The sequence below is a fragment of the Crocodylus porosus genome, unplaced genomic scaffold (assembly GCF_001723895.1).
Source record: "Crocodylus porosus isolate Cpor-Errol unplaced genomic scaffold, CroPor_comp1, whole genome shotgun sequence".
NCBI classification, from domain to species: Eukaryota; Metazoa; Chordata; order Crocodylia; family Crocodylidae; genus Crocodylus; species Crocodylus porosus.
This window is the reverse complement of record NW_017728904.1, coordinates 8,010-18,409: the sequence shown is the minus strand read 5'-3', so window position 1 is coordinate 18,409 and position 10,400 is coordinate 8,010. Positions and strand designations below refer to the sequence as shown.

The window sequence follows — 10,400 nt, the reverse complement described above, 5'->3', positions numbered from 1 at the left end:
CCAGGGGCTCCCCACCCCCTCAGCATACCCAAAACAGGGCAGGAATGGGGCTTTTGCAGTGGGAGCTGAGAGCCAAGGGGCATGAGGGGCTTTGGAGGAGTCTGGACATGAGTAGGGGGTGCCCAGCAGGCAGCCAGATGTGGGTACTGCAGGGCAGGCAGACACAGCAGCTATCCCTGACACAGACAACAAAGGGCACAGGAGCCTGGAGGAGAAAAATACTGAAGCGGCTTTATTTACAAACCCAACCAAAACCCACTATATGGGCGGCACCGTATTGCACAATGTGAGCCCCGGGGAGAGCCCCCGGCACGACCCAGCCTCTCCCAGCCCCTTCCCCGCCGCAGGGGGGGTTCCAGTGCAGAAGCAGGCAAGGGGGGGCTGAGCTGAGGGGTTTCAAGGCCACTGGGTTGGGGTGTCTCCCCCACGCCCCACCCCTTCCAGGAGGGAGGCCGTGGGGCTGGGGCAGCATCACAGCTGTTAAAGCACAAGCAGGGGCAGGTGTGGGGGTTGGGAATAAATAAATTAAAAAAATATATTAACACCGATGTAAAAAAAAAAAAAACAACAGAGAAAGAGAAAACCGCCTCCCCGCAAAATAAGTGTCCAAAAATAGAGAGCTCTGGGGGCTGGGGCTGGATGCCGCCCATCCATGTGTCTGTCCAGTTCACTATCAGTGTGAGTGTCACATGCAGGGTGGCTGGCAATGGGGCCATGCCAGGGGCAGCCTGGAGGTGCCAGGTCTGGCCCCGGGGCCTTGCTCTGTCCACCCGTGGAGCTGGAGGGCAAGGCAGGGGGCTGCATAGGGCTGCCCCATCAGTGCACAGTGCAAGGGGACCCCAGCAGTGCAGGGGAGGGTGCAGCTGCCTCTGTCCCCACCTGAGGCAGGGCGGGGGGGCTTCACTCAGAGCAGTGTTTCAGCTGCTCCCCTAGCCCACGGTTTCCTGGATCCGCACCCCCTTTGGGGGGGCCTGAGTACAGGGCCATGGGGGGTGGGCAGTGGGGCCCAGCAGGCATGGAAGGGGCTGTGCCAGGATTCCCCCGTCGCTGCAGAGCCAGGCTAGCAGGCTGCTGCCCACCAGGCTAAACTGAGGCTAAAGTGCCATCTGGGTGGGGAGAAAGGGCGATCCAGGGCCCACCCCATCCTGAGGCAGGGGATAAGGAGCATGGCCCTTGCCCCAGGGAGGCAAGAGGCAGCTCATGATTTGGTATCAACTCTGCTGTTGGCGCCAGCATCCTGCCCCTGGCCCGGCCCCCCCAAAACCCTCAGAGCAGTCCCTGAATTCCTTCCAGCGTGTGATGGGGAGGGGGCAGCCATGGTGCTAGCACTCCAGTGTGTGCCCGAAGCTCTTGCGGCAGTCGATGGCCTTAGAGCTGGGCGGCTGTGCCCGCCGCCTCCGCAGCTCCTCCTTGCCCACGCTGCCTGCCGCCAGCTTGCTGCAGGCCGACTTGTACTTCTTGTCAAAGGCGGCTACGGGGGACAGGGGAGACCATCAGGACTGCGCAGTGGACACTGCTGCCAGGGCATACCGCAGCCCCTGCCCACCCAGCATGTCCCCAATCCTGGACAGAGCAGGGAGCCCTGCTATGTCCCACACCCCAGCCAGCTCTGTCCCCTTCCCTGCTCCCATTGCCCCAGCCTGCCCCTACCGATGTCCACGTGATCCTTGCCCAACGCGGCCAGGGTGAGGAAGAGGATCTCCCGGTAAATGCTCCTGGGGAGGAAGGGGAGGGCACAGGGTGAGACGGGGCTGGCGGGGTCGGGGGAGTGTTGCAGCCAGGGCCAGGGTGGGGAAGGGGTGCGAACGGTACCTCTGCATGCGCTGGGGTGGGGGCCGGGCCTCCAGGAAGAGGGCAATGGCCTTGTGCACCTCACCCAGCCCCACGTGGTTCAGCACGGCCTCCAGGAAGCTCATTGTGAAGGGGTGGTCACGGTTAGGGTCACGCTGCTGCCAGATTGGCAGGCGGGTGGGGACATGGCCTAGGGGTGCAGTGGGCATCATGCCAGGGATCTGTAACCCCCAGGTCTCCTGCAGGCTGCCCTTCCCGCACTGCAGATAGCCCCAGTGCCCCCCACACCTGCCCTCACTAGTGCCACAGCCCCCCTCCCCCCACTCACTGTGGAGCCGCCAGAGCACGTAGAGCGGAAGGCAGCATTTCGGGTCAGGGGTCAGGACGTCCCAGAGTAGGCGCACGCACACCGGGGGTGCATCTGGGGCCTGCAGAGAAACCCTGGGGAGTGAGTGCTGGGAGCAGGGCTTGGCATGGCAGGGGGGCTGCCACCCCGGCTCAAGCGCCCATTACCTGGGGCATAGGTGCAACATGCTTGGAGGCCAGGACCAGCTGCAGCAGGTTGTTCGGCAGCCCCAGGCGCTGGAAGAACCAGACCAGGTTCCAGTAGATGATGGGGTGGCTGTCAACTAGCTCAGGCTGGGCCAGGAACTCGCTGCCCTCGTTCTCCAGGAGGCTTTCTAGCTCCTTGCGCAGCACCAGGGGGCTCAGGTAGGCCAAGCTCACCACCTCTGCCCGCTGCGGGGGGCGCCTCGGCACCTGGAGGAGACCTCTGGGGTCTAAGCAGCGCCCAGGCACCAGTCCTGCCAGCCCCCTTATTCCCTGTCAGGCCCTGGGGCCCCCAGCCCTGTCAAGGCTGATGACCCTCAGGCCACAGACCCCACTAAGACAGACCCCTCCCCACCCAAGCTGGGCAAAAGCAAGATGCTCGTACCCCCCGCCTCCAATCCACCCCCTACCGGGTACTCGGTGCAGCCGTTGCAGAGCGTGCGGGCAGCCCCAGGCTCTGGCTCAACCTCGTCCAGGGCCAGGCAGTGGTAGCGGTCACTGAGCACTGGGCCCTGGCCCCCGGAGGGCAGCTCTGAACCATCCTGGTAGGTCCCAGAGGAGCTGGCGCAGCTCTCAGAGATGCTGGGAGAGAAGAAAGAGCAGTTGGTTACTGAGGGGCCTTTCAGAGCCACCCCCAGGTACAGCATTGGCCCCAGGGGCAGAAGGCAGCTGAGACCAGAAAGAAGGGCAGTGGGGACAGGGCTCTCACTCTTGCTGCTGCTGGAAGTCCTGGATCTCAATGCTGAGAAAGGGAACAAAGGGGCGGGTGCAGAAAGGGCAGGCCGTGTTGAGGTTGGAGTCATCTGAGGTCCAGCCGGCCATCACCTCCTCATCGTACACCAGAGCGTCACAGCTCTGGCACAGCGAACAACTGGACAGCAAGATCTGGGGGCAGCACTGTGGTCAGTCATGTCCTAGCCCCCGTCCCCTCAGCACCCCACAGCAGGGAGCAGCTTCAGTACCCACCTCCACAGGGGGCCCCTCAGGGGCAGGCGCTGGCTCTGTCAGCGGGTCCGAGGACTTGCGGAGGCTGAAGCTGCCAAGTGACACGTCCGACAAGTCGAACTCGCTGCCCAGGGAGACAGAGCTCTGCGGGGAGACAGGCCCTGAGCTGGGGTCAGGAATCTCCTGTGCACAGGACTCCCCAGACCCGCTCCTCAGCACAGAACCAGGGGGCTGCAGAGGCACTGGGTCCTGGGCACGAGGGTCTGGGGCTGCTGGGACTGGGATAAGCCTAGCCAGGAAGCAGCCAGGAGCTGCAGGGAGCCCTCACAGCCAAGAGCAGGCAGCCCCCAGCCTACCTCAGAGGCAGTGGAGCCGGGGCGCTCGCGAGGGCGCAGCAGGCCATCCATGGGGCTACGGCAGGGCAGTGGGTCCCGCTGTTCAGAGGCACGGCGCAGGGCCCTGGGGTCACGTAGACTATTTGGCTGCTCCATGCTGGCTGTGTGCCACCGCGAGGGCCGCTTGGCCGGGGACAGCAGCTGTTGCAGCTTGGCGGCCAGCCCCCGGCGTGGCGTGCCCCCTGCCAGCCTGTTGTGGTTCTCATCCCGGCGGCCTGGCTTGGAGCCCCGGGCACCCGACATCTCCAGCCCCTCGGCACCTGGCACCCCCTCACTGCTGTCCAGCGTCAGCCGGTCGCTCTCATCTGTCAGGAAGCTGACATCCGACAGGCTCCCATCCTCTGAGCTGGGGGCCGCATCTCGCAGCTGCTGCAGCCAGGTGGGCAGGGGAGATGGCCCATCACCGCTGGGCTCCAGCACCGTCAGGGCCTTGAGCACTGTGGGCAGAGAGCGGGATCAGGGGGTCCAGCCCGGGGCTCAGCCCACCCCAGCCCCACTGCTCCTTGACTCACTGTGGGCCACACCAGTCTCCAGCGTGGAGGGCTCGCTGTGAGGAAAGCTGAGGCTGCCGCTCTTGGTCAGGGAGGCAGCGAGTGGGGGCTCGCGCAGGCTGCGCCCGGCCCAGGTGGTTTGGCGCTGCAGGCTGGAGCGTGGGCGGGCAGGGGCAGGTGCAGGGGCCTGGCACTCTGCAAATAGGCCAGGAACAGGCTGTTGGGCATCAGCTGGGCTGTGCCTCTCCACGGCCCTGTCCTCCCCCCACATACCTGCCTGCGGAGGTGGCGGCTGCTGCCGCTGGCGCAGGGGCTGCCGGAACTGTGCTGCACCCAGCACAACATTGCGCAGCTTGGCCCAGCGCATGCGCCCGCCCTGTGAGCTCGATGGCCACTTGCTCTCCAGCACTGCCTGCAAGAGAGTGCATGGGGGGCACCCATGCCCCAGTCACCCATACACCCAGCCCAGTCCCCCCTGCAGAGTCCACTCGCCACCTGCCATAGGGGCAGGCTGCAGGAAGCTTGTCCCACCCCCAAGGCCTCCCAGGGACCCGTTGGGGGCCCCCCCAGGATAGGCAATGACCGGTACCTTGTTGTAGTAGCCATAGGTGATGGTGTTGGGCACAATGCCCGCCCGTTTCATGTCCAGCAGGACACGTACTGAGAGCACTGGCTCACCGTACTGCCCGCACAGCTGCATTAGGATCCGGTAGCACACCTGGTGGGGAATGGGGTGAGCAGCCAGGGGGGACCATACCCCACACCCAGGGTCAGCTGGAGTCAGGTGCATGTGCTCCCCTCACCCGGGGTCAGGGGCATTTGCACCCCCTTCCTGGGGTCAGGGCAGGGGGCCCCAGTACAGAGACTGGGTACACTGGCGGCACAAGGGGCACACCCTATCCTGGAGAGGGCAAGATAAATCATGCCCCAGGACACCAGTGGACTCGGAGGGGCAGGGGCAGGGGCGGGGGCAGGGCCTGGGACCAGGCCAGGGCCGCACCTCATCGGGCAGCACCACCTTGTGGGCCTCCATCTGCTTGAGCACGTCGTAGGCCATCTGCAGCGCCCGCACCTTGGAGGGAGCGGCCCGCACGTAGGTGGGCAAGTAGATGAACCAGAGCCCGTAGCAGTGCCCCAGCAGACACTTGGCCCACATGTCAGGCACTGACGAGTACTTCTGGGCCACGCGCTGTGCCACTTTCATCTCCTGGACAGGGAGGATGGGACACAGGGTGAGGGGGATGCAGCTTCCCACCCCACCCAGACCCCACCTCTGGACCAGCTCTGCCCCCTGCACCTCACACCACCCCCAATGCTGGCACTGGCGCTTACCCACTGTGGGAGGGCCTGAGCCCGGACCGCTTGTCATGGGAGCGGGACTGGGGCCTCACCTGTTTGGTGCGGCGTGGGGCAGGGCTGCTGGGAGCACTGGTCTTGGCCTGGCACAGCTGAGCCATCAACTGGTCCTGGGGGCGCTCGAAGAGCTCGGCCCGGAGCGCAGGGAACCCATCATAGCTGGGGGGAGAACAGACGAGTGAGCAGTGTCCGGGCCAGGCGGGGCTAGAGTGGTCGGGGAGTGGGGTGGTCTCACTAGTAGAGTGCTGGCAGCTCGGCGCCGTCAGGACCCAAGGGGTCCTCAGGGGGCATGATGAAGACGGTGTGCTCGCTGCCCAGAGAGTCGTCCAGTTCCATCAGTGGCGTGTCCTCTGGCTTCTCCAAGTCCACCTGTACCTGGGGGGCAGACACAGCTGGATGGGGTGCAGACACAGCTTGGGGGTGCGCTCATGACCCAATAGCAATGCCCAGTGACAGACCAGGGAGTCCAAGCCAGCAGGAGCTGGTGGCCAGACTGGCCCTGGCCCACAGGCAGCCCCAGGCATGTAGGGACTGACCTTGTCAACGCAGGTGTCAAAGAACTCGAGGCTGGCGTGGCGGTCGCTGACAAAGGAGCAGTCCTCAATGAACTGCGTAAAGAGCTGCGTGTGCAGCAGCTGCGTGTAGAACTTGTGGTAGGCTCGGTCCCGGGACTTCAGGAAACCTAAACAGGGGTGTAATGACAGGGGGTTACGCTGGGCTCCCACCCAGCCCAGGGCTGCCCCCACTCAGCTGCCCCCGGGGACTCACCCTGCAGATAAAAGAGGTTGCTGGAGTCACGGGTCTTTTCAGAGGGTGCCTGGGTGATGGGCAGCAGGTAGGCACGGTAGCCCTTGAGCGCGCAGGCCATGAAGCGCAGGAAGGCCACCCGGATTTCCAGCTCCAGCTGCTTGCGCCGCCCATACACCAGGTCGTAGTCGGTGAGCAAGAACTCCAGTGACGCCTCCTCCACTGGCCTGTTGTACACTGCAGGGAGGGGCGTGACGGGCAGCTTGGTGAGGGCAGTCTTCCCCTGGCCCAGCGCCCAGCCCTGGGGAGCCACCTGCCCTGGGCTGCCCAGCCTCAGCTCCCCCTGCCCTCCTATCCCTCATCCCCCAGGGTTCCTTCCCTTCCCCACCCGCCCCACTCACTCTCATCCAGCTGCTGGAAGTGGGCATGCAGCGAGGCCAGCAGCACCTTACAGGGCTTGCGAGGCAGGGTGCGGGGGGACAGCGCCTTCCGATCCTCACTCCTGAGCGCGGAGATGAAAAGAAGCACGAAACAGAACTGCCCTTGCCGTCAGCACCTCTCCAACCCCAACCCAGGGCAGAATCCCAGCCCCCTGCCCACCAGGCCTCATAGGACCCCTCATCCAGGTGTCTCCAGGGCAAGGTGGGGTACATGCAGGGGCTGTTCATACACCTAGCGCTGAGATGCAGCCGCCTCTGGAGGGCACATCAGGGAGGCTGTCCCTGCAGAGGCCCCATTTCTGGGGCACAGATGCAGCTGCCTCTGGGGTGAAGCTGTCAGGAGAACCCCGTCCTATGGGCTCAGACCCCCAGGGGGTCTCAGGATCTGGCACAGTTGAGGGCCTTACTGGAAGATGGTGTTGGTGTCGAGATCAACGCAGACAACATCATGGGGTGGGTCATACAGATCAAAGTAGCTGGAGTGGATGCCCACGATAAAGGGCACAGGTGCACAAAGCACATCAGCCAGCGTCAACGGGCACAGTGGGATGTAGGGGCACTGCCACCGCAGCGGGAAGATCATCTGTGGAAAGGTGCGAGGGAAGGGGCTGGGTGTCAGCACTGCACAGCTCAGGCAGCCCAGCACCCTGCCCCAGCTGGCCGGGCCTTACCGACACGAGGGCCTCGCCCACACTGGTCAGCACATCAGGGCGCAGCGAGTGGATGAGCAGTTTCTGCTCGGTGAGTACAACCAGCAGCAGCGCCACCGCGTTCTCAGGGCCCAGGTTCTGCAGCAGTGTCAGGAAGCTAGCACCGCTGGGGAGAGAGCAGGGTGTGAGCAACAGGACCCTCACCCAGCCCCACCACACCCCTGAACCCACCATGCAACCCCCCACCCCCTGCTCAGGGGCACCCAGCACCCCCCAGAAGTACCTGAGGGGCAGCGGGGAGGAGACAGGTTGGCATAGCAGCAGGTTGTCATATGGAGACATCTAGGGAGATGAGCAATGGGTCAGCGCAGCGCGGGGGACTGAGGCAGACTGAGGAGTCCCGCAGCACCTTCAGTGTGGGGGTGCCATGGCTGTTGGCAGAGCTGGGGGGGAGGGACGACTCACCTGCACCAGGATGCGCGGGCGCTGGGGAGATGGGAAGGGCACATTGTGCATGAAGTGAGAGATGTGCCTAGATAAGGAAGGGCTGTCAGTGCCATGGAGGGCCCAGGCCCCCTTCACCCCATCCGGTCCATGCCCGCCCCCACCCCATCCACCCTGGGCTCAGCCCCCAGACCCACTCAGGTGCTCACGTCTCAAGGGGCAGGACATGGGGCCCCGAGATGGAATAGCGGTAGATAAACATGAGGAACTTGCGGAAGACATCGAAGAATGGCCAGTGCGAGAGCACGCAGATGCTCTTGCGCATCTGCACCGACTTGCTGGCAATGGGGCGCCGGTCAACCACGCTGAGCAGGCCCAGCCGCAGCCCCTGCTTCTCCGTCAGCCAGTCCCGTGGGTAGGGCTCGTAGAACTGGATGGCCGCCCCGTACACCTGGGGGAGGGGCACCATCACTGCCGGGACCAGCAGAGACACCCCCATGCCCTGCCTCCGAGCTTGCCCCCTTGCAGCTCCTACCTTGTCGCCGGAGGACCCAGTCAGCACGAAGGTGGAGAAGACGGGCAGCTGGTACTTGGTGTTTTCGGGCCAGCTCTCAATGGTGGCGCCCATGGGCAGGCAGAAGACGGGCACTGACTCAGGCAGTGGGAATGACTCGCTGTCCTGCTCAGGGTAGCGGCTCAGGAGCCCTGGGGGAAGATATGCAGCTCAGGCAGAGGCTGGGGGAATGGGGGGGTGGTGCAGCAAGGCACCCCCCAGCTTCCCAGACAGCAGGGACGTACCTGCCTCATAGACCAGGGTGTTGGCTTTGGCCATGGCAATCTTGTAGCACAGGAACAAGGCCGGGCCCCACTGCACAGAGAGCAGAGGTCAGGGCAGCCTGGTTGGGGGGGCGGGGGCAACCCCTAGCCCTGTTGCTCTCTTTACTGCCCAGGATGGGGTGTCATGGCACCCCACCCCGTGCTCCAGCCCTATACCCACCATGCCAGTGTTGAGGTTGCGGTCCACACGGCAGAAGGTGTGGGGGGTGCTCTCGCCCTTGCTGGGCATGATGAGGCAGATGTCGGTGACGCCCAGGGTGTTGTGGCCCTGGCTCTCAGCTGCCCGGCGGTAGGTCACGAAGGTGCGCTGGTGCCCAGGACCACCTGAGGTGAGGTTGGCCGAGCGGCTGTAGGGCGTTGTGTCCACAACCTTGTAGCCCGGCTTTGGGTGCTCCTTACCTTCATAGTGCACCCTGCCAACAAGAATAGCATAAGCAGGGGTGAGTGGGCGCTGCTGAGGACTCCCACCCACTCCCAGGTAGAGGAGGGGGCGCAACCCCTCCCATCCTGCCAAGGCACCCACCCCAGCTCGATGATGGGGGGCTTGTCACGGCCCCGCTTGTAGCACAGGTACATCTGGGGGTTGTTGAGGAGCCCAGCATTGAGGTCGACGGGGTGCCCAGAGGTGGTGGTCTCAATGCAGGTGAAGCCCTGGGGCACCTCCTCACCCTGCGAGCGGATGATGACAGCCACCTCGGTGATGGGCTCAGTAGGTCGGGCCGGCCGCGGCTGCTGCGTCTCCTCCTCCAGCAACTTGGAGGCGTCCGTCAGCCCAGCCACCACAAAGTAGTCCACCAGCTGCGGTGGCTTCTCGTCCGACATGGTGGCGGCGTATCACGGCATCTGGGGGAAACGGGGACCACGTCACGTGGGCCTGAACCACGAAGCACGCGGGGCCGTGCCCACAGTGCTGTCTCTGGGCTGGAAGGCCCAACTGCCCGCAGTGCAGCGTCAGCGGGAAGCCGCAGGCCAGGCAAAAGTGCTGGGGAAGGGAAGGGCCTTCCTGCTTCCTGCCCCCACCCAGGAGCTTGGTGGGAGACCGCTCGCTGGGAGACTGCGGAGCTGAGGCCGAGGGACACCCCACCCCCTGCACCGAGGTGCACCAGGCTCCCTTAGATCTCAGGCAGCCCCCAAGCCAGGCAGGACCCTGGCACGTGTCCGTGGCCCCTGGCGAAGCACTAGCTCCTTGGTCACGGATCCCTGCCCACGTGCCCCAGACCCCAGCTTGCCCAGGCGGCTCCCAGGCGTCCCCCAGGCCTAGGCTCTGCTCCGGTGAGTCGCGGCAAGTGAGCGAGGAGAGCGAAAGGGGAAGGAAGAGGCCGTGGCCGCGTGCGTCACACTCACTCCATGGCCCAGGGGTGGGGAAGGTGCCAGCGCAGGGTGCAGACACGTGCAGCACCCCAGGGCAGGGGGAGCAGAGGCCAAGGGGCTGGGGGAGCTGGCCCCCTCTCCCCAGCAGCTCTGGGCCCCACGGTTCTTATCGCGAACGGAGATGATCCGGCGGAAAACCGGTCCCCGAGCTCTGCCGGCACCACGCACAACAGGGCATTCGCACCCTGGCACCACGGAGCAGGGAGGCGGTGGGTGCAAAGACCCCATCAGCTGCCCAACGCTGTCCCTGCAGAGCCCTAAAAGCGCCGCCAAAATGCAGCCCCGGTCCCGCACGGGGTTGCCATGGTGACGGAGATGACCGGAGGAGACCCGCGTGACGCCAGTAGGGACGTGTCGCGCCCGGGCCGGGCCGCGCCTGGCAGC

The 10,400-nt window shown here is 64.9% G+C and overlaps 1 protein-coding gene across 2 annotated transcripts; it reads right to left on the bottom strand.

Annotated features, from left to right (window-relative positions):
- Positions 1-210: 210 nt before the first annotated feature.
- Positions 211-10,391, bottom strand: DENND4B (DENN domain containing 4B). Of its 2 annotated transcripts, XM_019556757.1 has the most exons (27): positions 9,169-10,390; positions 8,806-9,058; positions 8,607-8,676; positions 8,344-8,513; positions 8,018-8,259; positions 7,830-7,896; positions 7,648-7,706; positions 7,386-7,530; positions 7,122-7,297; positions 6,676-6,776; positions 6,296-6,511; positions 6,064-6,209; positions 5,763-5,902; positions 5,563-5,686; positions 5,172-5,378; positions 4,761-4,889; positions 4,445-4,583; positions 4,193-4,366; positions 3,642-4,117; positions 3,307-3,429; positions 3,050-3,225; positions 2,751-2,922; positions 2,305-2,550; positions 2,120-2,219; positions 1,813-1,981; positions 1,651-1,715; positions 211-1,471 (listed from the first exon to the last, which is right to left on the bottom strand). In XM_019556757.1, the coding sequence occupies exons 1-27, from the start codon at positions 9,465-9,467 to the stop codon at positions 1,323-1,325; spliced, it is 4,533 nt and encodes a 1,510-aa protein (XP_019412302.1). In that variant the 5' UTR covers positions 9,468-10,390; the 3' UTR covers positions 211-1,322. The 2 variants fall into 2 exon arrangements, with proteins under 2 accessions (XP_019412302.1, XP_019412301.1); XM_019556756.1 differs by having other exon boundaries at positions 4,193-4,583; positions 9,169-10,391.
- Between the last annotated feature and the right edge of the window lie 9 nt (positions 10,392-10,400).